Here is a 26,264-nt window from a genome sequence, read left to right as displayed (position 1 = left end):
AGGCACTGGGAGCTGTGCCTGTGGGCTTGTGTGGCCCCATCAGCCATGAGAGGAAGCAGGAGGAAGGCTCACAGGGGCAGGAAAGAGAAGCCAAGAGGAAAAACGGTCTGAGCTCTGAGAGGAGGAACCTTGGCAGTGCCAAATGTGAAGGAACAGGGCACCAGCAAGGCCTCTTGTCTGGCAAAAAGAAACAGAGCACATGAAGGCAGCACCACCCAAAGCTAAGCTTTGTTTAGCCCTGTCAAGGCTACGTGTGCAATAGGCCAGTTTTAGGCTAAGATTAAGTGGATGGGGCCATTTGGGACCTCACCAATGAAGGCAACCCCTCTCTACAAAACTCATCCCTACAAGGAGTGTCCCGCCGTTCCCTCACTCCCCACCTTCATCCCTTCCCACCCTTCTGTCCCTGTGCTTCCCAGCAGCACCTCCCAGGGGAGGACACACCTCACCTGGCACAGAACACAACCCAGCAGCACCGTGGTGGGCACTGGGCATCCCCCCAAGAGCCCAAACCCAATAATCCTCACACTACAAAATAAAAGTGATGTAAAAAAAAAAAAAAAAAAAAAGGACTTTTTAATTGTACATCAGAACATCAGACATATTAATTACAACTTGGGTATAACGAGAGTTGGTTATTACAAGCAGCAACCTGAACTCAGAAATCAGAAGGTGCACAGAGTCGTTATAATCTCTATTACAGCGAATGCAAAATATACTCTGCAACAAAAATACTTTTAAAGGCTCCACATTCAATTCTCTGCAAGAAGCCAGGAGGGAATGAGAGGGAACAGAGAGGAACCAGAGCCACATCTTGTGGGTGCTGCCATGACTGTGATGTCCATGGCACATCCCACAGGAATGACCCTGCTTGGCCCTGGCACAGCCCTTGGCAGGGGCTCCACAGGCACAGGGCTCCAGAGGCACTCGAGGAAGGGAAATCTTTTAAGTGATCCTTTGGTGACAAAGCCAAGGCAGGACCAGGAATGATCCAGCTGCTGGACCCCTCCCTGGCAGGGATGGGGGTCCTGGCAACACACATCCCTAAAGGACGGGGTCCCTCTGGAGATGCTCCCCTCTGGATGAGCCGGGATGCAGACCCTGAGGGTGCCAAGCTCTGCTCCCCAAGGCACATCTGACCCCTCAGCCCAAACCATCCCATGGCTGGGAGCTGCACAGAGCCTTCTCTCCCAAACCAGTCCCTGCACAAGGGGCCAACAGCTTCTCCCCCAAGCACAGCACCGGGCACAGGGCACTGGGCAGCTCTGAGGAAGGAGTGACAATCCTTTGACCCAGAGCCAGATACTCAGCCTCCTTCTCTAGGCACTGAACCAGCTCCTGCCTGGCCCAAACCACATCCCAGGCTGCAGAGAAGCTGCTGCACCACAGCACAGGTATCCCACGATGTTATTTCAGCAGTAGCTGCAGCAGAAGTTTACTTTTAAGGACCACATTTGGGCCTCTGGTTTGCAAAGGCCACCTGGCCTCTCATGCCAACTACACTGAGGAATTTTTTTCCGTACTTTTTCAGTAAATCAACCTTTTCAACTCACCCTCTGGTCAGCAGATCCCACAAGCACAGGTATGGACAGTGATGGGGCTGCAGGACAGGATCTGCTGATGGAGCAAGACCACCCAGCCCACCCAGCATCACCCACCCTCCATCCCATGGGACAGCCATGGTGGGATGGGGGAGAGATGAGGAGGACAACATTAAAAATATATATATATCTCTTAAGAAAAAACAATCTAACAAATATATCTGATATTAGAATCTTTTTTTAAAAGCCAACTGCTTTGCTCCTGCCCAACCTGGCAGTATTGCTTTGTTAGAGAAGGGGACTGTTCCTTGTCTCCTGCAGACAAATCAACCCCACCTGTTCACAAACATCAACTGCTCTCCAGTGAGGCACTGGCACAACCCCCTCCACGTGTCCCCACTGTCCTCTTCAGCCTTTTTGGTTTGTCTGCTGGTTTGGCACATTCAAGGTGAAGGCTCCTGTGAGAACAAAGGCCTTGGGCTCCAGTCTGTGAAGCGCCCATGGTGGCTTTAAGGCAAAGGAGGATCTTTTGGCCAATCTCTTCCAGGATCACGATTGTCAGAACAGGGAAATGAAGCTGGTGCAGCATCACAGGCAGTCCAGGTTGTGAGATGAGAGCAGCCACCTATGCCTGCCCTGTGGGCATGAAAGCTACATGTGGGCTGTTTACTCCCCTCATTCAAAACAAACCATATTCCTTTGATGAATGGATTTAGGATGAGGCAGAAAACCCCAAGGGTCGCCACCCGTTTCCTGCAGGCACAGTGAGGGGCTGTGAAAGCACTGGGGTGACGGGGGGCTTTGTGCTTTGGCACCAGGACCCCCTCGAGGCTGCTCTGTAAGGCTGGGACGCAGGGATAAGTCAGGCTTTGATGTCCATCTGTGCGAGCAGGTTGTGGGGTGTCCCCCAAAGTGGCTTCCCCAGTTGTGCCAGGGGGACCCTTCTGGAGGGGCCAGAGCCACCCACTGCTCTTACCACCACCACGATGGAGCCTTGGGCTCAGCCAAAGGCTCCACCACCAGGAGAGTGTGGCTGGGCCACACTCACAGCCAGGAAAAAAACTGGCCAAGAAACTAAAAATTGTTAAAATTAAAAAAAAAAATAAAAAATAAAAGAGCGTCAAGGCTTCAGGTTCCATTCCTGGGCAGCACCACTGGCGTGGGCACGGCCTCCACCCGCAGAGGCTCCCGGCGGGGGGGACCAGCACCCTCCTCTGCCTCGAGGCCAGGGCTTCCCCATCGCCCTCATCTCCTCTGGCTTGGCTCCGGGAGAGGTCTCAGGGCGGGCAGGGCTCAGTAGGGGGTCGTGCCTTCCCACTCCACCAGGTACTGCACCTTCCCCTCCAGCGTCACCCGCCGCGCCAGCACCTGGTACTTCTCCCCGCAGACCAGCCGGCCCGCGGCCCCGAAGTAGCTGCTGATGGAGGACTTGAGGTGGGAGAGCGACGAGTCGTCCTCGCTGATGCTCTCGAAGGTGTGGCTGTCGATGCCGTCGTCGGGGCGCTCGGGGCCGCCCGGGGCCTCGCTGCCCTCGGGGGTGCCCAGGGCCGGGCGCCCGCCCCCGTCCCCTCCCCTGCGCTTCGCCCCCGAGCCGTACGCCGGCGCTGCCAGTTTGCGCTTGCGGCTGCCCACGGTCCTCTGGCTGCCAGGGAGGGACAGAGCGGGGTGAGGACGGCTCCCAAAAGGTGCCCCACACCGTGCCGGGAATTTGAGGGAGCCCAGCGAGGACTGAGGGCCCTGACCCCGCACACCCAGCAAAGCAGGGCCGCTCTGGGACCACCAGCATGGTTTGGGACACGGGGAGCAAAGGCTGCCTGACGTGGGACATCCCTGTGCCAGGACACGAGGGTGCTGTGGGGGGAGAGGGCAGCCCCTCACCCTCCTGGCCGTGCCACTGGGACCCCTCTGAGAGGGGGCAAAGGGCACAGCCCTCACCTGGACTCATAGGAGAGGCTCGTGGTGGCCGAGCCTGAGGTGCTGGCGGCATCTGTGGAGTCCACGTCTGATAGGAATGTCTGTCCTGAGCTGGCACTGGGGATGGGATGGGATAGGATAGGATGGGATGCAGTGTCAGCCCCAGCCTGGCACAAGAAGCACCCCTGGCCCCCCACAGCCCCGGCCCAGCCCCACGGACCTTTTCAGGCTCTGGATCTCATCCAGCGTGAAGTCAAAGATGCTGGCCAGGTGGTGGTTGGTGCTCCAGGCAGAGGTGAAGTCACTCTGTGTCACAAAAACAAGCTCACTCGTCACTGCCTGGCAGAGGGGTGCTGCCCGTGCCCTCCACATTGGCACCACTACCCTCCTGCCTGTGCCCCTGCCACCCCAGAAAGTGTTCCGTGGCAAGCCAACTTCCCAGGGGGAGCGAGAGGGGCTCTCCCTGCCCGCAGGAGTGGGAAATCTTGCAGGGAGCCTCAGGACAGGGCTGCAGGGATCCCACTCATCTGTCAAATCCCAGGATGGTTGCACAGAGGAGGGGGGGAAGGACTCACACTGGGAATGGCATCCTCCAGCAGGAACTTGGCCCTCTTGCGCTTGGCCGCTCGCCGCTTGTGCTGCTGCAGCTGCCGTGGCAGGAGCCTGCAGAGAGGGGCGTGAGGGGGCAGCGGGCACGGGGCACTGCTGCAGGGGGTGCCCGGGCACACATGGCCACTCACCCGTCCTTGTGGACACATCTGCTTTTCCCCCTCTTCTTCAGCTCGCAGGAGCCGCCCTCGCCCTCGCCGGGGCCCTTCTCCGGCAGCACCTTGGTGGGGGGGTTCGGTGGGACGCGGATCCGCAGGCGGAAGATGCATTTCTTCTTTTTGATCTCCTTCCCACACAGAAACCTGGAGGGGAGGGAACAGCCCTTAGCCCGGGGGGGGGCACAGGAGCATCCTGTATCCTGCATCCCAGCCTGTCCCCTCGCCCGGGACTCACCTGCTCTTGTAGCTGTTGAGGGCATTGAGGAGGTGGGGGCCGCGCTCCGAGACGGGGGTGCCCGTGAGCTGGGGGAGAGGGGGGTCAGGAGGGCTTGGCACCCTTTGGGGTTATACAAAATCCAAACAGATGGGGGAACCCAAACTCCGGGTTTCAGCTCCTGCCCAAGGCTGGGCAGGGAAGGATGCCAAGACCCAGAGCTGCCTGGGTTTGGCACCTCCAGGGAGCCGACCCATCCCACTGCAGGCACAGGCTCCCAACACACCCTGGTGTTCGTGCTCCTCCTGGCTCGGCTCCAACTGGGAAATGTGTCGGCTCTGACACCCCAACAAGGGCAATCCCAGCCCAGAGGAAGGTGATTAAGCTCATTTGGAGCAGGAACCACCCATCCCAAGTGCTGAAGGAGCTGGGTTTTGGCAGAGGTGCCCAAGCTCAGTAGCATGGGGCTGCTGGCACAGTGGCACTGCCAACACATGGGCAAGTCCCTTCCCACTCTTCACCCCCTGCCCACTTCAGCCCCAGGAAAAGGCCCTCGGCTCTGCCCAGCTCAGGAGTCCCACCCTCCACCACAGACACTGCCCTCTGGGACACTCTGCTCTGCCACTGCGTGTTTGTACCTTCCCGAGCTGCAGCGGATCCCAGTGGTGGTTCACGAAGGCCAAAATCTCCTCAAAGTCAAAGTACTTCTTCTTGCTCTGCACACCCAGGTTGTAGAGGGCGAGATGGACGACATCCACCCTGCAGCCAAGGGGGGCAGAGGGTCAGCAGCCCACCCTCTCCCCACAGGACAGTACCCACCGTGATTCCCTGTTCTACCAGTGCTGCTCAGGCTCCCAGGTTTTCCCAAAACCCACTGCTGGAACCTGGGACCATTCCCACACCTCATAGGGGAAGCAACCCAGTCCAGAGGTGCATTGTGGGGGATGCCACAGCCAAGACAGCATCCCTGGAGCTTCAGGGAGGGGGGTACACTGCCTGCAGCTGGGGGGAACCCCAAATATAGCATCCTAGAATGGTTTGGGTTGGAAGGGATCTTAAAGATCATCCAGTTCCAACTCCCTGCCATGGGCAGGGACACCTTCCACTAGACCAGGGTGCTCTCAGGCCCATCCAGCCTGGTCCTGAACACCTCCAGGGTGTTCATCAGCCAGCCCACTGCCCCATGGCCACCCTGGCACATCCCAGAGGAGCCAGGGCCTGTTTCTTACCATCTCAAGGGCAGGCGCTTGATGTACTCAGGTCCCTGGTTACACACGGAGCAGAAAAACACGTAGAACCTGGAAAACAGCAGGGAGAGAGAGTGCTGGGAGTGGGAGTCACTGCCACAGCCACGCAGGGCCTGGGGATGGGTCAGGGTGGGACAGTGCTCTGGGTGCCAACAGTGACAGCACAGCTGGAAGTGGGGCTCTGCAGGACAGGGCCACTTGCCTGCCACCATCCATGTCAGTGGCAGGTGGATCAGGGAGATACAGCTGGGGATGTGTCCCCCCTCTAAAGCCAAAGGGGACGTACCGGTCTCCGAACATCATGGGGTCACTGAGGCACTGGGTACAGGCTTCGTGGAACCACTGCCGGCAGCGGTAGCACTGCAGCATCTTCAGGTACCACCTGGGGACAGGAGGAAGGTGACAGTGAGGGCAGCATGTGGCAGCCACCACCCCAGCCCCCTCCCAGGCACAGACCCTGCAGCCAGGGAGAGGAAGTCAGTCCCTAACTTGTATTTCCTGAAGCCCCAGGGGTGGGTGCAGACGGTGCCTCTGGAGCGATTGAAGACCCGGATGGCAGAGGCAGCACAGGCAGCAAAGCTGCTGGCCAAGGGCAGTGCCCTGCAAGCTGGGGGCTTCTCTCTTGGGGTAAAACATCCCCACCCTCATCTTTTCCCCACAAAACCAATCGTGGCAGGCAGGCAGGGGCTTACTCTCCAGGGCCCCCGCAGTAGCAGTAGCACTGCTGCTGGTTGGTCCGGTGAGGGGAGTCCCACTCCAGCAGCTCGGGGTTGTAGGACAGCACCATCTTCACAGCTTGCAGTGTCCTGGCAATGGCTCCCTTCTTCAGGGCACCCCCCTTCTGCGGGATTGAGCGGGATGGGGTCAGCACAGACTCACCCTGCCCCGGTTGTGCCCCCCCAGCCCGGGGCAGCCCCGCTCACCCGCACGGCCAGGGCGAAGATGCAGCGGCGGCAGAACCACGGCGTGCCCAGCGGGCCCTCGCTGCCGCTCGCCACCGGGATGTGGCACTGCTGGTGATACCCTGCAGGAGGGCTCGGTGTCAGTGCCACAGGGCTGGACACACCCCCCAGGGTGGGACAGGGCAGAGCCCGGGGTGATGTGCCCACACTCACCCAGCCCGCACTTCCCGCAGATGAGGATTTCGTTCCTGGGGCCCGACGTCTTCCCCAGGCAGATGCTGCACTTGGGCTCCTCCCCGGGGACACCGGCTGTGGGACAGGGAGGGCAGAGTCGGAGCTGCACGAGGCACAGCCACGTCCCTGTGGTGCTGGGAAGGGTCCCACAGCACGGCAGTGGGAAGGGAGGATGGGGCAACACTCACCATGCTGGATGTCCTTCCAGAGGACCCAGTACTTGGAGTTGTCCTCAAACGTGACAAGGCAGCTCTGCTTGGAGCCACTCACCTGCAGGAAAGAGCAGGAAGAACCAGCGTGTCTCAGCTCCCATTCCCAGCACTTCCCTGTTTTCCCTGGTGACTGCTCCTGTCTCTTGGGGCTGTAGGAAGTCAGGTTTGGAGCGTGACACCCCAGGGCAGGACATCAACCCAAAATGCCCCTCTGACCAAGAGCACGTTGCAGCCTAAGCCAGAACCCCTTGAGCCACAAACTGACCCAGGGACTGGCACTGGCACCACTTCGGGTGCTCCCGTTACCTTCTGTGTGCCCCCGTTACCCTCTGGGGGGTATTTCCTGAATATTTCCTGAATATTTCCCGTTACCCTCTTGATCTTGCCCAGGTAGTAGAGCCCGTCGGTCCAGCGGCACAGCACGTACTGCCCCTCCGTCAGCCGGACCATGAGCTCCCGGCAGCCGCTGCCCCTCCGCGCTGAGCCGGCGCCCGGAGCCTGCTGGACGCGGCCAGAGGCCGCATAGACATCCCGGATGAGGGGGCTGAGCTTGGCGGGCTCCATCAGCAGCAGCACCTGGAGGGGACACACAAGCTGTCACCTGCCCTCGTGATGCGACACAACGAGCCCATCAGCCCGGCACAGCATCCCTAAGAGTTTTGCCTGAGAGGACCAAGCCCCAGCTTCTGCCCCACCAGCAGGGGCTCAGGACCTCCAAAACAAGTGCCGATGAGACCGTTCCGTGAAATCCAGGGAGCAGCCAAAATCTTTGCTACTGGTGAGCAAGAGGGAATCAGGGAATTAACCCCCGACAGCCCCGTCTCCCACAGCACTGAGCCACCCAGCCGGGCAGCACCGGGACACACGGCTCAGTTTTGGGAAGGGGCACGTGAGGGACAAAAGTTTTAAATTCGCTGTGATTTTTAAATCACAAATTCCAAGCAGTTTTGCGGGGTCCCAAACCACCGGGAGTGCTGCAGGAGCAGGGATGTGCCAGCACCACCCAGGTGGCCCAGTGACACCACCACGAGGTTTGGGGTGCGGGAGGTGAAGGAGCAGAGCTGCGATCCCAACAGACACCCACTGGAGAGGGACTTTTCTCCCCTTCGCGCTCCCGTCACGGCCACACACGTGGCCCCGTGGCAGCACGCGTGGCCTCGCGCCGCGGACCTCCACACGACCCCCCCTCCGCGCGGACCCTGCTGTCCATGAGAACCCTCCCGTTCCTTGATGGGATCATCCCGGGATGGGCAGCGGGATCCCAGTCCCGGCAGAGCCCCGCGCTCCCGGGGAAGCGGCGCCGCACCACGAGCCGCGACCCGTCCGGGCAGCGGCACCGCCGGGTCCCCGCGCGGGAGCGGCTCCGAGCGCGGCGGCGGCTCCGCTCCCGTCCCGGGGCTGCCCCCGCTCCCCGCGATCCCCGCTCTGCCCGCGGACACGTGTGGCAGCGCCCACGCCGCCCCCGTGCCGGGCGGGCAGCGGGACCGAGCGGCGGCCGGAGGCTCCCGGGCGGGTCCCCCCCGTGCCCCGGCGGCACCTGCCGGGGGTCCCCGCGGGCAGCCCCGAGCGGCGGCCGCGGCCCCGCCGCCATTGGCTCATTCAAAGGCGGCCGCGGCGCCGTCTGTCCGCCCGTCCGTCCGTCCGTCCGTGCGCCCGTCCCGCCCGGTGCCCGGTGCCCCCCGCCCGGCCCCGCCGCCGCCCTTACCGCGGGGTGCGCTCAGCGGGCGGCCGGGGCGCGGGGCCGGGGGGCTGCGGGGCGCGGCGGGGGCCGGGCGCGGGGCGCCATCTTCCCGCGCTAACCCCGCGCTCCCGCCGGCATTGACGTCCCGGTTATGCAATTAGCGGGGCCGCCCCCGCCGCCTCCCACGGGTCCGGTCCCACCGCGGCGCAGCGCATCCCCGCGGCACCGCCCGGCACCGCACGGACCGGGCCGGCAAGGAGAGCACGGACCGGCACCGCACGGAGCGGCACCGACCGGCACCGCACGGGCCGGGCCGGAGAACACGGCACCGACCAGCACCGCACGGATCGGACCGCAAACACGGTTCGGCACGGCACGAGCTGGCACCGACCGGCACCCACAGGCACGGCTCGGACCGGACCGGCACGAACCGCCAAACACGGCTCAGACTGGCAGGGCACGGACCGGACCGGCAGGGCGCACCCCGGCTCGGCTCGGTGCGGCTCGGCTCAAAGAGGCTCGGCTTGGCTCAGTTCGGACCCGCCCGGACCCGCCCGGTGCCCCGCAGGCGGCACTGCCGGGGCCAGGACGGGGCACCTCTGGCCGGCCACGCACCCGTGGAGAGGCACCGGCACCCCCCGCCACCCGCGGGACCTCCCCGCCCGTCCCCCTCCTCTCACTCGCGGCTGCAGCCAGGAAGGGGCACCCCCGGGGCCTCCAGGACTGGGGGACGGGCGGGGATGGGACGCGGGCAGTGCCTGCACGGCATTGTCCTGACAGGGAACGACCTGTGCTCGCCGGGATTCCTGGAACCGGGAGCAGCCTTTCAGCCTTTCTCTGAATCTCAACAGAGAAAAATCTATCACTGAAAAAAAAAAAAAACACGCTTCAGTCGATGCCAAGAAGAAATCTGAAGGATTTGCTGTTTGTTGGAAAGCGCTCCTGAAAAAGCAATGTTTTCCAGGCTGCTCGGGCCGTAGAGGAGCTGATTCCCGGGGCAGGGTCTGGGCCAAGCGCGAGCTGAGTCCAGAGGGATTTTCCTGCCTGTGATGGATGAGCTCCTGCAGCACCAGGAGCTGAGGCTCCAAGTACACCTGCAACAAGGCTTGAACTGCAAGTGAGCATCTCCCCAGGTGTCAGGGATGAGCAGCACGCTGCTGAGCTGCCTTTCCAACACATGGAAGTCTATCTGCTAGGAAACAATATTTTAAATCAAACTTTCCCATAAAACATCGGGGTCGTGATGCTGCACCTGGGAAGGGGGTGGGAAACAGTTCCCTGAGCAGCTGCTCTGCTCCTTCTGTGCAGGTCTGTGTGAGAAGGAAAGCCCAGCATGGTGTGAAGGAGGTGGTCCAACATGCCATGCCATGCCATGCCGTGCCACACTGTGTCATGCTGTGCCACATTGTGCCATGTGTGCAATGCTGTGCCATCCTGTGCCATGCCGTGCCACACCTCTAACTAGCCCCAGGCCCCAGCTCCACGTGAGTCACGCTGGGATAGCGTGAGTCACCTCGGGATTAAAATAACCCCTGCACCACAGCCCTGCCCTCAGACAAATCCCACTTCTCGCTCCGCTGCATCAGAGCTGCTGGATTTGCCCCAAATCCAGTGGATTGTGGCGCTCCCGGGGCACCGTTCCTGTCCCAGCCTGTCCCCGCGGGCTTAGGGAGCACCACCCTCCTGCCCAGCCCCCGCCGCTGATGTTTGCAGCAGGTTGGTCGTTTCCCACAGGAATGCGGATGGTGAGACATGGAAATCAAACTCTGGACCAAGTTCACCAGGGGGTGTAAGCAGGAATAACCTCCCCAAAAACCCCAAAGCCGGCACCTGCCAATGGAGGGAGCGCAGTAACATTGCCCTGGGGCAAAAGCTCCAAACAAAAATTTAAATTAAAAAAAAAAAAGAATTTGAGACGTATCCTTTGTTTCCTGACAGGAATGAAGCCACATAATTATCTTTGACTCTGGTTTCTTTGCAGGTGCTCCTGCCACAGCATCCACCCAGCTGAGGGCCAGCAATCCTGCACCCTCCTCAGGCAGGGAGTGTGGCCAACGTGGGCTCCCAGGGCAGGACTCCCCGCTATGGAATTCCCAAACAAAACCTGCATTTGCAAAAGGTTTTGAATGAAGCCCCAGGTAGTTAACTACTCCAAAATTCCCAGTTTTCCCTTAAAAACTTTTAATCGCTCCTCCACACCCTGCTCTGTCAGAGGTGACAAGGTGCTTTCCTGCTCGGATGAGGATGGAGCAGCCGGAGAATCACAGCCCTGGCTGGAGCAGAGCCTGCGGAGTGTGCGGGGAGAGCAGCTCCCAGCGCTGCCCTCCGGCTTTGAAAACTGCCCAGAAATCGTTGCAGCCTCTTTTCACAGTGTTTTTCTTTCTTTGAAAACAGGAGTGGGAGGAGGGGTTGTGTGTTGGCCTGTAGCCTTGGAGACCGAAGCCGAGGAATACTGAATGGAAACCCAAACACGGAGCTGCCTCTGAGCTCCAGGCCTGATGTGGAGATCGGATCTGCAGGGACGGCTCCGCTCCGGAGCCTCCCACGGCTGGGCAGCTCACAAGTGCCACTGCCAGCTGGGGATTCAGCTGGTTCAGTAGGATACATCCATGGCAATGGCAGGGGCTACAACCACAGCAGCTCCAGGCTGTTGACATAATTCCCTCTCTCTCTCTTGGCCAACGCTTCCTCCTGCTCCAAGAGTCTCAACCACCTCCTCACCAAAAGCATCTGATTGACCAACATGACCAATTCAAGCTCAAAGCCACTGTGTGCAACATTTGAGTTCATGTCCTGAAGCTTATAAGCCTAAAATTTGCCTGGTTTTATTCAGCTTTATTAGTCCTTCCTAAAAACATATGATCTTTCCCTACAAACCTTGTCCTTGGTTATTTCAGAGCGTCGTAGCTCCTGGAGACCCGTGACCCTTTGCCAACCCAGCCACTAAACATGGAGCAAAGGGTGCTGATTTAATTCCATAGAATTCTCATTGATTTTCCTGCATCTTTTGATTTGATCCAGGCAAAAAAAAAAAAAAAAATCCCTTTGGCTGCTCCTTTCTGGAGCAGAAGTGATTCGATGCACTGGAGAACTCTTGCTCTGGTTTCAGCTCCTTTCAGTGTCAGCCACTTCCTTACCAAGGGAGGTTTTGTGGCTGAAGGACTTTGGGGATGAAAATCCGGAGCTGGTTCCAGGAACACCAGGGCAGGGAGCAGAGCCCTGTGTTTGGAAAGCAGTTCAATACATTCCACAGGGCCGTGGTAATGCTCCGGCTCCCCTGGCTCAGGGGGCAGGTCGAGCTCCTTGGAGCCCTTCCCGAGGATGCTGATCCAGCACTGGGTCCGAGGTGTGGCTCCAATTGGAGCCAGAGCAGTTCAATCTGACACTGGGCTGCTCTGTGCCAGCTGTGCCTTTGGAAGGAAGAGCATCAGGCACTGGGTTTCGTGTCTTTTTGTTTGTTTAGCATGGATTTGATCCATATCCATCTTTTTTTTTAATTTAGCTCTCTTTGCGTGCTCTGTGCAACTGCATAAGACATGAAGAGCCTGTGAGTGCTCTCCCAGCTGGGCAGGTTTGAGGGGAATGGATGTTCTGGGCATGGCTGTAGTTCCTGAGCTCCAAAGAGACCTTCCTTCCCCCAGAAAGAAGGAAGGAAGGGAAGTGTAGCACAGCTCAGCTTTTTCTGTAACAAACCCCCATCATCACATCTCCAAGTTGCTCAAGTCCCTGTTTCACAGGGAAAATAACACCCAAACCTTTCTTAAGTTAGTGAGCTTCATTTAGGAAATAAATAAAATGGTAAGAAAATATGAATTATTGTAATAAATACAGCACTTGCCAAAGTGATACAGCCCCGAGAAGCACAATATTTTTAGGCAAATTACTCCAGTGTGGTTACAGGGGCTGGAAAAATAACTTTCTGTCCTTGAAAGACATTTTAAATATGGAATGGAGGAAAAGACAGACATAGAGAGAGACTATGTGTCTGTGATGGCAAAGATTATCCAGTTTCTTCCCAAACAAGCTTTGATAAATATTTGTTTATGGGGAGGGTGTTTTTGAAATGTGATACTTTATCACAACTAATTATTTTAAAGGATGTTGTCAAGATAGAAATGAGAGATTTTGCACACATCCAGATAGCCCCAAGCTGGTCTTGCATATTAAAAAAAAATAATTATTAATTTCTTACTTCTATTTTTAAAAAAAAGGAAAAACCATTTCTGCAGCTACTTCTGTTTTAGGGTGTGAAAAGACTTAAACATCAGAGCACGTGAAAAGAAGCAATAAAAAAAAATCAATAATTTCCAATAAGTCACTTGCCTTGAAGGTTCAGGAAGTGACTGGACAGTTCAAACCAAAGCCACTGAGGGATCTCTATCCTGCCTGGAGCAGAGCTCTGGGTTTCCAGGGGTTTCCAACTCCCAGAGCTCCAGATCTGCAATGGGAAAGTCAAACAGCTCCTTTGGAAATCCAAGAGTAATTCCCCCAGTGTAACCTGGTCCCTTGCTGCTGCAACACAACATCTCTTTACAGGGCACATAAATAGAGGTTAAATAAAATAAAGGAAGGGAGGAATCCCCCGGGGCAGGGATTGGAGCCACCAGAGCTGCCCAGAGCTCACCATGAGCACAGGCAGAGACACCCAAGGGGGGCCTCAGGGGAAGGAACCTGTCCTTGCTCCTGCTGGGAACAGCCAAAATCCCCCTCTGGGCTGCCAGGCAGTGCAGTCCAGGGACTGTGCCCCCTGCAAACGGAGCTGTACCTTCCACAGTGCTGCCAGAGGATGGCAAAGCTCAGCTTCCCCCTGCACCCCCCAAACCCATCAATCCAAGGGATTTGAGCCTCCCTCCCTGCCAGGAACCCCGGCAGAACCACCCCCACAGCCGGGCCAGGTGTGAGGCAGAGCAGTGCTTTCTCCACCAATCCCTCTGAGGGGCTGGGGGTGACTGTGACCGACACCCAAACCAGGAAAAGCGGCTGTTTCAGTGGGATAATCACATTCCCATGGGCAGGAGCCCATTCCATGGGCACTGGGGGAAGCCCTTGGCACAAGGGGATCTCCAGGTGACATGGGTGGGCTTTGTGTGTACACGGAAACCACCACAAGGCCTCAGCCGGGTGGTTTTGTCCCCGTTTCGTGTCGCCCTTCAGGGGGTGATCTCCCAGATTTCCAGGTTTGCTAATTGGTTTCGATGATGCACTTGAGGAAAAGCGTGTCCTCCTTCACGTAGGCATGTTTGGGGGACTGCAGCTTGGCCAGGGGCAGGAAGGTGGGGCAGCCACTGGCCACGTTCATGTCGTGCACCGGCCTCTGGAAGGACGCGGAGGCCAAATCCGGCCGGAAGGCGTCGATCACGTGCTCCCTGTTGTTCTGGTCCAGCAGCATAAATGTCACCTGGGGAAACAGGAGGTGGCAATAGTGGTTACTGGAGTTAAAAAAATAAACCAGGACACACCAGGGATGGAAGTGCTGCAAAAACTCCATTGATGGTTGAACACGAACTGTGACCAACGTTTCCAGCCAAGGTCAGATCGTGCCAACAAGGGGGACTGTAACAGTTCCCAGATGAAATGTTTAAAAACTTTGCCACCCCTCAAACAAAATTCAATTAAATCAAGCAGGGCATTATTTCTTGGTAGAGAACTGCACAGTCCAAAGGCTTTTTTGCCTCTCTCACGACAACTTAAACAAACCCTGGCTTTGGTTACAGTCATTATGTTTATTCTGTTATTGTGGTTTGGACTCAGAAGAAACAGCTCAGTTGCCTGTGCACGAATATGGAAAAGACACAACCTAAATATCAGTATAGAATCTCCCCATCTCATTACCCCTTTTATTAACTAGCTGTTCTTCAGCTTTAAATACGAAATGTATGTAATAATCTTTTAATACAGTGAAGATTGAGAACTTTGATTTCTGCTTTTTTGGCTGCTAACAGGCAGTAAAGCTATTTAAAGCTATTTATATGAAAGGTTTATGGAATTCTTACCACACACAGAGCAGAGATCAGGCCCTGCCAGGGTTTCACTGCTTTTCTAACCATTGTTGCCATTATCAGACCACACTTAGGAGAAAAAATCAGACCAGGATCACATGAGACATCTGTGGCACCTTTGTAAGTGGAACTCTCACCCTTCTGACACCTTCAGGCAGCAAATTCCCTCATAAATTGATATTATCTATGTTTAGCAAGAGCCAGGAGAAAATGTGTCTCTGGCTTTAGCCCAGGTGGACACAGGTTGGAATATCTGGAATATCTCAAACACCGTGTTGTGGTGTCTGAAAATCCCACCAGGCAAATTATGGACTATCAGCAGGAGCAGCTTTCCCTGGAAGTGACTCCAGTCAGAGACAAATTATTACCCAGGATTCCAGGATGGCCTTCGGAGGGGAAAATGGGAAAACAGCCCAACTTCCACTAAAACAGAGGAAAAAAAGTCCCCTTGTGCTGACTGGGAGAAGCAGTGGGTTGAGGCTGGGATCAGGCATGGAAAGGTTTCCCTTCTTACCTTGTGCCTGAAAGGCCACGGGAGCAAAGCGTCGTAGTCTCCTTTCATGACCACGAAGAACAGGGACATGTGGGTCCCTTTCCCTGTGCCATCCCCGTTCAGGTACACCCTCAGGCACACCTTGTAGCCATACTTCGCAGTGTAGAAAGCTGAAAATCAGAACTTTTCATTAGCAAAGCCTCCTCTGGAGAAACAAAGAGGCCTAATGAGCGTTTCTGCCACGTGGGAAGAGGTGGCGTGTGCCGCGTTTCGCTCTCACGGCGAGGAGAGCAGACAAATCAGTCCCCCCTGGGGGTTACAAGCAATGAAATTCCAGTGGTTGGAATCCTTTTAGTGCCTCATGCCTCAGTGAAAATTACCTGTTATTAGCCACACAAGGGTATTTTACCTAATCCAATTACTTCCCACGTGGGAAATAGCTGCAAGCAGGAAGCCCTGTGGTGCCACAGGCATCGAGCTGTGGCTTGGGAGGGAGGGATCCAGCAAAGGACACTGCAAGTAGCTGTGGTGGAGGGCAAACTGCAGAGGGAGAGCCCAGAATAGAGCACAGCTCCTTGGAAAAGCTGGATTACAGGTCTCTGTATAAACAGCATCTTGGTTTAAGGAGCTGCTTTAAAGGCCCTGTTGGCACGAGCAGGAAGGAGCAGCGTCCCGGAGGAACGGGGGTTTGCAAACACACAGACCTGTGACGTGCTTTACCTGGTGAATACAACCCCACTGTCCTGCCAGTCACAGAGTCTTGGAGCTTCCTGCCCACGTCTGTTATTTTCCACAGAAAGATGCCATCGTAGGAGGCCTGCTCTGAGAACACCAGGCTCTTGTGCAGGCTGCTCAGCCCCGCGTCCTTCTGCGTCAGGCACCGGTGCAGCTCTGCAATCTGGAGGAAAGAAAGCATTTCTCAGCCAGCCCCCCTCTCCAGGCTGTGCTGCAGGAGCAGCTGAATCGTTCTGAAGTGCTCCTGTTCCGAAATTCTCCCTTGATTTCTTTTTAAGTGACAGCTCTGTGTCAAAACAAGCGGATAGATGGTTGTTTGGGCCTCCAGGCAAACTGCTGCTGTAAGAGGAGCAGTCAATTAAACAACTGCCTTGCTTGCTCACAGTCTGATGCTGGCAAACTCTGAACACTCAAAAGCCTCAGGAATATCTTGGTACCTAAATGTGGATTTAGAGAACAAATACTAGAGATCCCCACTTGAAAATTTATCCAAAACAACGCCAGGATCCCGTAGATGTGTCCAGAACTTAACACTTCCCAGCTCACACTCCCTGCCCTGATCCCTCCCACTGGTACGTGTCAATATTTGCTGTCCACAGAACAAAGACATTGACAATCGTTATTATTTACCTTCAGCTCAAGGCCTCCGATTATGTTTTGGTCCAGCTCACTCTGCCTCCGGAAGGCCATGATTTCCATGTGGGAACTCTCCACCTCTTTGTTGAGCACTGCCACGATGTTCTCAAACACGTGCAGCTTGTTTTCCAGCTCGGAAATCACCTTCTCCCTCATGAGTTGTTGCAGAACAGACTCATCCTCAGAAACAGAAGATCCAGGCAGGCAGTCCACTTCCAGGTCCCCACTGATGTCCAGCCCTGCTGGGATCTGCAGGCTGGAGATGCTTTTTCCCGCCCTGTTCCCGTTCAGCTCCGACTGCGGGGTGGCACCGTGGGCAGCCTTGGCAGCAGAGCACAGGGTTCCCTTCAGCTGCCTCACGTGCTGCAGCAGCAGCAGCATGTGGGCCCCAACTGCAGATTTTTCGTGCTCCTTCATCTTCTCTTTGCCTCCCTGGAAGAAGGTGACACACTGTCAATACACTCTCTATACCCACCCCACGGATGGGGTGGGGCCAAATCCAGCAATCCTGTGGCTTCCTGAGAGAGGCAGAGGTGGAAAACCTGGAAGATGCAGGTGCAGCTACATCAGCTGGCACCAGAGGAGGCACAGAGAGCCCTCTCAGCTTAGGCTACATGTGTAGAATCAGAGAACTGCTAAGGCTGGAAAGACCTTTAAGGTCATCAAGTCCAACCATGTACATGTGCTACATAAAAAATAAAACAATTGGTGGCAATTTTGGTATTAAACAGGATGCCAGGCAGAGTCCCAGTGAGATTCCCAGATAAGCCAATATTTAACACCTGAAACTCTGCACAAGAGGTGACACAAGGCAACTAAAATGCAAAGAAGTGCTGTTTCTGTTTCCATTTCACTCACCCTGAATGAACAGCCCACTTCAGAAAAGCGACACCCATCCTTGTTGGCTGAGGGGGTAGAGAGGCTCTGTTGGAAAAAAAAAAGAGAGAAAATAATCAAATACCAATTGAAAGTGATTCTTTTATTTCCCTACAAACACCTAGGCCACAATCCCAGCAGCCATAAATCAGGTTCACTCAAGTCAAGGCATTACCACAGTGTCCAACCAGCTCTGAAAATTGATGGTAAATCAATTAAGAGGTGGTTGATTGCAGGTTTCTTGCATGAAGTATCCATCCAACAGACCCCATAATGTCACAGCACAATTTAATAAACCACAGCTTCTCATAAATCAGGTACTTTAAATACCCTGCTCTACAGCACACTCCTCTTTTCTCATGTGGGTCTCCCTGAGTATATGAAAGGAAACAAGTATTTCCCCATTTTATATGATTGAGAAGATAATTTACTAAAGTTAATTGTGGGAGCAGGGAAGAGAGGGCAGCAGAGCTTTGCTGGGATGTAAAGAGCACCCAGATACAACTGCTGTACCTGAAGATGTTCTCAGATCCTCTTTAATCAACGTGAACAAGTGATAATTTCATTAACTGAAATAAAACTGCATTGCAGTCACTCATCTTTTACCCACCTTTTCCTTGGATGCTGTTTCTGTTTGCACGTGTTTTTGTTCCTTACAGAAATTGTCTTCACATGAATGTTCCTGTCATTAAAACCAGAAGAAAAGAATTCAGTACATTGTTTAATTCTTGGCCTACAAGGTCTCACCCTGGATATTACAAGATTGACAATGTACAAGTCTTGCCAGGTTCAAACCACAGTTGTGTGCACACACACATGTATTTACACACACACATGTATTTACACACACATGTATGTGCAATGACAAGCAGGTGTGTTATAGAACAGGAAGCAACACTGACAAACAGAACAGGAAATTCAAATATATACACACACATATATATAAATATAAACAAGCTCAAGAACAGGAAACTCAAATATAAAGTCAAATTCAAATATAAACTCTTCCTGCATTGACTTCATGTAGTTTGCTCTGTGTGCAGACCCTTCTTGCATCCTGCTTATGCACATTTTGAAGGCTGGAATCCAAATTTTCCAGCCTGATGTGCTAATGCAAAATGCATCACCACTAACATGAGGCTTCCAGCCATTCCTGGCTCCAAGAAGGGTAAGGTAATTCCCCTGCCATTGGCTCATAGCTGGAATATCTGTATTTAACAGAGCAACTGTCAGCTTTCCATTCACACTGCTCAGGGGGGACTGGCTTTAATCTTTATAAACTCCTCTTCGTACCAGTCCTGAAGTTTCTCTTTTGATTCTCAGAAATGCAGCCACAGGATTTTCTCCCTCTCTGACTCAGTTTTTTAACACTCTTTATCTTGCTGTTGCACAAAATATGCCTTTATTTCCTTCCTTTCTGCTCTTTTACTCCTTCAGGTCACTGATCTGAGGAGATGGCTTCACATCTCGAGGGGGGAAGGGCTGGAGAGAAATGTCTTGAAAATAGAGAAATGCAAAAATCACCAGACCCATAACTGAGTGTCTGAGATGGAGAGAGGGAGAGCAGTGCCCCAAACCTACTATTTGCTCCCCGAGGGCTGTGGACACACGGAATACCCACAAATAATCAAAATTCTCAAGCCACTTCACTGCGAAGTTAATAAAGCAGGGCGTGCAACGAGCAACGCTCCAATTTTACAAACACCAAAGGAGGCAGAGAAAAAGCAACATCTCCAGGCCAACCCCCCGGCTCGGTTGCCAAGGTTTCCTGACCAAAAAATTAATTAGGTGGCAGCGAACCGGAATGAGTGGGAGGAAAACAGCTCTTGAGCGAGGAAGGTGGAGGGGCCGAGCTGGAGCTGCGGTATCAGAGCTCTGAGAGGAGAAAGGTGCTCGGGGAGCACACCCGGCTCAGGTTTCCCCCTCCAGCCCGAGCCTGCGCTCCCAGGGAGCTGAGAGGGATTTAGTGTTGCCACCTTCTGGTGTTTAAGCTGGAAACCACACTGTATTTAGCTCTGGGAAGAGCTGCCTGGGTCCAGATATTCTCCTTGCTCTGTAGGAGTTGGTGAGGTGTGAGGAGCACATGCAAAAGCTTCCCAAGGAGCAGGTTTTGGCAGAGCACCTTATCCTTACCCCACAAGACTGTTGCTCCCTCGTTGAATAAATCTCACAGCTCAATATGTGGAAAGGAATCAGTTTGTGACAGTTTGGATAGGCAGAGCTGCCCACTGCTATTTAACACCTTCAGAATATTCCCAGCCCTCCTGCCAGGTGGGTCTTGGATCACTCTGCCCCCATCCCAGGACAAAATCCAAGGCTGGCAATTATTCTCTTTAAATCATTTGGAGGGAACAACATTCATTATTTTGAGCAAACACCATAAAAACTATGAGGTAAATAAGTTTAAATAGTCACTGGGAAATTTGTGGCATATTCAGAGTACGACTCTCCTGGTCTATTATTGACACTGCTGATAATTTGGAGATTATACCTGATTGTCCCTAATAGAAATAATATCTGACAGTCCTGCCTTATAAATTTGTGGGTGGTTTTGATTTGAATAAAATTCCAGCCACTTCCAAGGTCTCTTCCCTGCCACTGTCTGTGTTCTTCTGCTTCTCCCCTACCTCCTACTGGGAGGTGTTTTGAGACTGAAAATGAGGGATTGGGGTTTTCTTTCCAGAGCTGAAACATGGGCTGCCCCAGCCCTGGGGGAGCAGACAGGCACTTCCCTCTTTGGGGAAGCAGGTTATCACATCCAGCTCATTTTAGCTGGGAAAAAAAAAATCAGCAAACTCGGGAAAATGAAATATCCTCTGAGTGCAGTGAAATCAGGATGGGAAAATGGCATGATAGATTATTTAAAATAAGAGTATAAAGCCCTAATTTGAGAGAGAACTGTTCTTACTTGGTATTCAGTGCTGGACAAGCTGCGCTGGCACTGCTGACACACCATCACATTATTGACACAGCCCTTTTCCAAGTGATCTGCCAGTTTTTTCCTCATCACCACGTGCCCACAACCAGTGTGACAGGGGATTAAAGCATATTCACACAAGCTCTGATGCTCCTGGAAGTCAAAAGTTACAAAGCAACCACTGGTTACTAAAGTGCTGATTCACATCTCTCTATAAATAGCCCCCGTTCTGGCAGCCCAGAGCCCTGAGCTGCATTTCTTCTAAGCTTTGGGTAAAGTCCCACTGCACAGAGTTATGAGATTACTGGTGAAAAATTCACCAGCTTTACTGGGGCTTTTTTTGGTAATTCTTAACTTAAAAAAAAAAAGCCAAAACCAAACAACTTTTGGTAAATTCAAACACGAGATCTGCCTGGAACCGTGTCTCTTAAGTGCTTTTCTTTAACAATAACTCAATACTGGTCCCAGCTTTCCCCCTTGTATTCACTGTTCTAATTTGCATGGCAGATTCCCAAATCTTGCCCATTTAAATGTTTTACCTGGGGCAGATCAGTCTGAAAAGAATGATGGAGATACGTTTTTAGATATTTTGTTGGTATTAATCCCAGTGCTCTCACTGATCCTAATGATGCTGCATTAATCTGTGTTTGCTGAGAACCTGCTTTCATTGCCTCTCTGTCCCCCCTTTTAGTAAGACATTATGTTAATCTAAATAAACTGTCTTTAAACATACTTCAAAATCTTTCATGATACCAGACCAACTGCATCCCAGGGTCACACAGTGGACTTTGAGTTCAGAAATCTCTTTATTTATGGCAGCATCACCAAAAGCCTGGAAAACAAACGGAGTAAGGAAAAAAACCCACTGGTCAGAAAGTAATCCATTCTTTTGATTATCCTTTATTTTTCTAAAATTTACTGTACTGCCATAAGACTCTGTAACCCAAATAATTATTAAATAATTTCTTCCTGTTAAAAAATAAGCTACTTGATGTGTTCTAAACTTACTGAAAATATGCTCAGCCCACCAGAGCTCTTATTTTACATTCCTTTTCCCAGAAGCCTGAAATATGTCCCATGCAAGGAATGTGCTGACAGGAGCCTGACTACGGGGTCTCTTAATGAATGCATTTAATTATCGAGGTCATTAACACCTCTTAACGTGCTGCAGAGAGGACTCGTTGCTCAGATGGGGCTGTTTCCATTTAGAGGCACTAAAGAAAAGCAATGTGAACCACGTGGGAGTGGTTTGGGCTTGTTTGCTTTTTTTTGCACAAGATAGATTTTTGCATTTTGTGAACCATGACAAACGGTACCATTGTTATGTAAATTAGGAAATACAGCACACTCTTTTAATATTGCATCTTGAGCAGTTAAAAGAGGTGTCCTGACACAAGAACGAGCTTTTTGGATGCTCTGGAGGCAATTCCAGCAAATATCCCATGGAACAACAATATCCCAGAGCTAGAACTGGGAGGAGGAAGGTTTACAAACACAAGGAGGGAAGTATTTACAAATCATGCCCAGATTTCAATAAATTTGAGGAATTTTTCTGAGGTGTCACCAAGTTCAGCATTAACAGCAGATTCGTTATTTTGCTGCAGCCCCTTCCTAAACTTTGACTTTTATTTACTGCCTCTTTGGTCTCATTTTTCCCTAAAAAAAATGTGGACAAAATGGGTGTCTGTTGATATTCCTGCAGGTAATGGGAAAGGAGGGAAAAAGAACCTGGGACTGGGCCCTATGGCCCAGTTTGTGTTTGGGATATAGAAAAGCACAGCAATTTGCCTGAAGAACAACCCAACAACAACAGATCTGTGCCATTAAATTGCAGATGAAACATTTGCCAGTACATAATTTTTATCAATCATTACATTCAGCTCCATGTTTGAAGGGTACAAGAAGCCACGAGGTTGGAAAATCCATTAGGATACTTCCTAAGGATAATAAGTAACAGCTCAGACATCTTATTACAAGTAGGAAAGCACCAGGTACTTGGAGGCAATAAAAAGTTAATTATATGGAAGAGTGTGGGATTTTACAGTGCAGAACATGGACTTGGAAAGTCCTGAGGCTGCCATTCCTTTTTTTAAATCACAAAGGGTGGGAAATCCAAATGACTAAAGCCTAAGTTAAAATGTGTAACTATTAGCTGCTGTCACATTTTACATTATTCCCTCCTGAACTGTAGCCCAGGGATGACTCCAGGGTAGCCCAGATAATGATAATAATAAATTAATGACAACTTACCCTTTCTTCTGCCAGTAGGCTTTCCTCACTTAAAATGTTGGGATCTTCCTCCTTACATTTCTGGCAAATTGCATTTTTATTGTTTCTGGTAAAAAGAAACAAGAATGAAATACAATCCATCAGTGTATTGTAGTTTAGGAGGTCCTTGGATAGGCACTGACACAAATAAACCCATGGAAATTGTGATTTCCACTCAGAATCCATAGTTCTTGTTCAGTAAAGGGCCAATTCCTGAACATACTGACATAAAAACCCCTCTGTTTTCTGTTCTTCCAGACCAGGACTAGGCCCACAAATTTATCTCTGATTCAGTAAAATAAGAGCCCCCTGGATCATAAACAAGAATAAAGATGGAAAACTATTTATCTCATGAATTATGCAAGAACCCCAGGTAGGGGAAGTAACATGAAAATAAAGTCTTTTAAAACACAGAAAATTCCTATTTTGCCAAGACAAATAAGACATTATGTCTGTTAAAATCCTGAACATCTCTTATCAAAGGACTGCAAAATCTCATGGAAGGATTAAGTCAAGGTTAAATCACTTAATCAAGGTTAAATCTTGGAGTAGCCAAGGTTAAATCAGAATTATTATGTCACAGGTGGAAAAACTGGCACCTGCCAGGCCCAGCATCCACCCTGCACATTCCATGGTGGGAATAAGGAGGCAGGGGGTATCCTGCAGTCCAACAAGGGGAGTCCTCCCAGAGTGTAAAATGACTGTGGGCCAGGGAGCCACAGCCTTGTCCCTGAGCTCAGTGACAGCTCCTGGGAGCTCAGTGACAGCTCCTGGGGGCTCCTGGAACCACGGCCTTGTCCCTGAGCTCAGTGACAGCTCCTGGGAGCTCTTGGAGCCACAGCCTTGTCCCTGAGCTCAGTGACAGCTCCTGGGAGCTCTTGGAACCACAGCCTTGTCCCTGAGCTCAGTGACAGCTCCTGGGAGCTCAGTGACAGCTCCTGGGAGCTCTTGGAGCCACAGCCTTGTCCCCAAGCTCAGTGACAGTTCCTGGGAGCTCAGTGACAGCTCCTTGGAGCTCTTGGAGCCACAGCCTTGTCCCTGAGCTCAGTGACAGCTCCTGGGAGCTCCTGGAACCACAGCCTTGTCCCTGAGCTCAGTGACAGCTCCCAGAAGCTCTTGAAGCCTTGTCCCTGAGCTCACTGACAGCTCCTGGGAGCTCTTGGAGCCACGGCCTTGTCCCTGAGCTCAGTGAAAGCTCCTGGGAGCTCCTGAAGCCCCATACTTGTTCCTGAGCTCACTGACAGTTCCCAGGAGCTCTTGGAGCCCCAGCCTTGTACCTGAGCTCAGTGACAGCTCCTGGGAGCTCTTGGAGCCCTGTCCCTGAGCTCAGTGCCATGACCCAGCTCCCGGGAGCCCCTGGCTCCATGGAATGCCCTGGCCAGGGACGTACCGGACGATCCAGGCGAGGCAGGCAGAGCAGTACCTGTGCCCACACAGCGTCTGCAGGGCCTTCTTCAGGACGTTGTTGCAGTTGCTGCACAGGTACTTCTGCCCAGGCACATCCTCGCAGATGGTGGGGGGGTATCCAACAGGAAACTCGTTTTCATCAGGAGAAGAGCCCAGCCCGTCCTGCAGGCCCCTGCTCGTGTTCTCAGCCATCTGGGGTGAATATTGTCAGAGGCAAGTTAAAAAAAGCAGGTGCTCAAACAAGGCACGTTCTCACTTTGATGTGAGAGGATGCATCAGGCATCAAAGCCCACGAGCAGCTCCAGCCCAGAGCAGTGACAGCAATATGTTTGACTGGCTCTGACTAAATGTCACAGTGGGGTTTGACCAGGTACCAGCAGGAAATTACTGCACGGATCTAAAATTTCCCTCAAGCACGACGTGAAAATGGACAACATATTAAAATGAGCGGTTGGGGGTTTCTTTCCAGAGTTTTTTAGCTTGTAGGAAGATGAGCTACAATCCCACTGGCCTCCATCACACAGAGTTGTTTCCTGGAGAGTAAATCCCCAATCACATTCACTTCCCAGCAGCCAAAATTTGGGATTTCACTTCATAGGTATAAAAACTGAGCAACTGGTGTGTCGACAGCGATTCTCCTGAAGTCATAAAACTACTGGTGAAATGACAAAGGAAATCTCAAGTCCAGAAATCCCTAACACTTGAGCTCTTCCCAGGTACACCCGGAGCCACACATGCCAAGGTGTCCTGCACCTCCAGTTTGATTTGGGTAACAAGGGCTGTGCAGTGAGATGTTTTTGGAAATGCAGCCAAAAGGGATTCTGGTGTCTCTTGGAAAGTTCAAGGAAGGTTTTCCCTCAGGGACACGGTGCAGTTTGATGGTAACAATGCCTTGACAAAGCTTGTTTTTTTCCTGTGACAGTACTGACACACCATAACCTATCTCGGTATTACCAGAAGCCACACTGACTAATAAACCCGAAAAAAAACGAATCGAGGCTGCCTGGGGCAGGCCAGGCCTGGGGTAGGGGTAGGGCCCTGGGGTTCGGGCTCTGCTTTGGGAACAAACCTTGTTTTCCACGGCCTGGCTCAGCCCATCCCCGCGGCCTCTGCAGGCGTTTGGCGGGAGCTCCGCAGCGAACGCAGGAGCTGCAGAACCTGCCAGAGCCGCAAAGGAAAGCCGGCAGCGCAGCCCTGGGGGGGCCGGGGGTGGGTCTGGGGTGCGGACCGTGGGTGGGTTTGGGGTGCGGACCGTGGGTGGGAGCCCAGGACGAGCCTCCCCCTGTCCCGGCCGCGGTTCCCGTTCGGAGCCATCCCGGGATATCGGGAAGGCGCAGCCCCGGCGCGGGGGGTCCCCGGGGCCCCACCCGAGCTCAGCGGGGCGGAGGGCGGGCAGGACCCCCGGGCAGCCCCCGCTGCCCTCCCGGGGCTGTCTGCGGGGCCGGGCCCGTGTGCCCGGGGGGAGCGGGTGGGTCCCCGCGGCGGGAGGCGGGGGGCTGCGGGTTCCATCCCTTCATCCCTCCAGCCTTCCCTCCCTCTCCCCTGCATCCCTGCCCGTACCTGGGCCCGGCGCTCCCCGCGGGCACGGGAGATGCCGCTCGGTTGGGTCCCGGCGCTGCTGCCTCGCCCCGGCCGGGAGGAGCGGGGAGCGCGAACCGCACCCGCGGGGCTTCCCCCGCTCCGGCGCAGTCCCGGCCCGCGGGGACGGGGAAGCGGCCGAGGAAATGCCCCAGGGAGCGAATTCCCCCGGGACAGCCGAAAGGGAGAAGCTGGCGGCTGGTTCCTGAACGCGGGGTGAGGGGCCGTCTGACATGGTGACCCGGCACGGGCACTCGGGCAGAAAGTCCTGCCTGCCCGGGGTGCGGTCACAGCCCAAAATATCCCTGCAGAGCCCTGGCTGCTCGGGGGAGCCCCTGCCCCAAATACGGGACGGGAGCCTTGACTCCTTGGGACCTACGGGAAACCTCCCCCTTCAATGCTGATCGTAACTCATACAGGGCTATGAGTTACAGGATAACTCAAGGGAGCTCAGTAACATATGCAAATCCTTCTAAGAGTGCAGCAAAGATTCTACAAAGGAAGGTTTCACTATCAGCAGAAGGTCCTCCTCACCTCTGACAGAGCTCACTTTGCTGTCACCTTCTCTAAGTTCTGACCGAGGATTCAGCCAGAAAAGCAGTGGCAGATGCAAATCTGTTCACTTTTCCTTCTGAAGGAGACT

At 53.6% G+C, this 26,264-nt stretch overlaps 2 protein-coding genes and 1 long non-coding RNA gene across 4 annotated transcripts; 1 reads left to right on the top strand and 2 right to left on the bottom strand.

Moving 5' to 3' along the window:
• Positions 1-558: 558 nt before the first annotated feature.
• On the bottom strand, positions 559-8,317 carry PHF19 (PHD finger protein 19). The gene is made up of 14 exons (XM_064676659.1): positions 7,404-8,317; positions 7,008-7,089; positions 6,799-6,894; positions 6,607-6,707; positions 6,376-6,524; positions 5,970-6,065; positions 5,666-5,734; positions 5,075-5,195; positions 4,458-4,525; positions 4,196-4,366; positions 4,031-4,118; positions 3,676-3,761; positions 3,477-3,572; positions 559-3,183 (listed from the first exon to the last, which is right to left on the bottom strand). The coding sequence occupies exons 1-14, from the start codon at positions 7,593-7,595 to the stop codon at positions 2,835-2,837; spliced, it is 1,764 nt and encodes a 587-aa protein (XP_064532729.1). The 5' UTR covers positions 7,596-8,317; the 3' UTR covers positions 559-2,834.
• Positions 8,318-8,897: 580 nt separating this feature from the next.
• On the top strand, positions 8,898-12,968 carry LOC135424941 (uncharacterized). Its single transcript, XR_010435433.1, has 2 exons — positions 8,898-10,850; positions 11,107-12,968. It is a non-coding gene; the product is annotated as an uncharacterized LOC135424941 (long non-coding RNA).
• On the bottom strand, positions 12,469-26,013 carry TRAF1 (TNF receptor associated factor 1). Of its 2 annotated transcripts, none has more exons than XM_064676658.1 (11): positions 25,604-26,013; positions 24,060-24,235; positions 22,619-22,703; positions 21,102-21,200; positions 20,360-20,521; positions 18,062-18,133; positions 17,434-17,499; positions 16,570-17,007; positions 15,925-16,102; positions 15,226-15,374; positions 12,469-14,110 (listed from the first exon to the last, which is right to left on the bottom strand). In XM_064676658.1, exons 2-11 carry the CDS (start codon positions 24,233-24,235, stop codon positions 13,895-13,897), a joined length of 1,641 nt encoding a protein of 546 aa, XP_064532728.1. In that variant the 5' UTR covers positions 25,604-26,013; the 3' UTR covers positions 12,469-13,894. The 2 variants fall into 2 exon arrangements, with proteins under 2 accessions (XP_064532728.1, XP_064532727.1); XM_064676657.1 differs by having other exon boundaries at positions 24,027-24,235; positions 25,604-26,011.
• Positions 26,014-26,264: the final 251 nt, after the last annotated feature.

Source organism: Pseudopipra pipra, chromosome 20, assembly GCF_036250125.1.
Source record: "Pseudopipra pipra isolate bDixPip1 chromosome 20, bDixPip1.hap1, whole genome shotgun sequence".
Taxonomy (NCBI): domain Eukaryota; kingdom Metazoa; phylum Chordata; class Aves; order Passeriformes; family Pipridae; genus Pseudopipra; species Pseudopipra pipra.
Note: the sequence above shows the minus strand (reverse complement) of the source record. Positions and strands in the feature narration are given on the sequence as shown.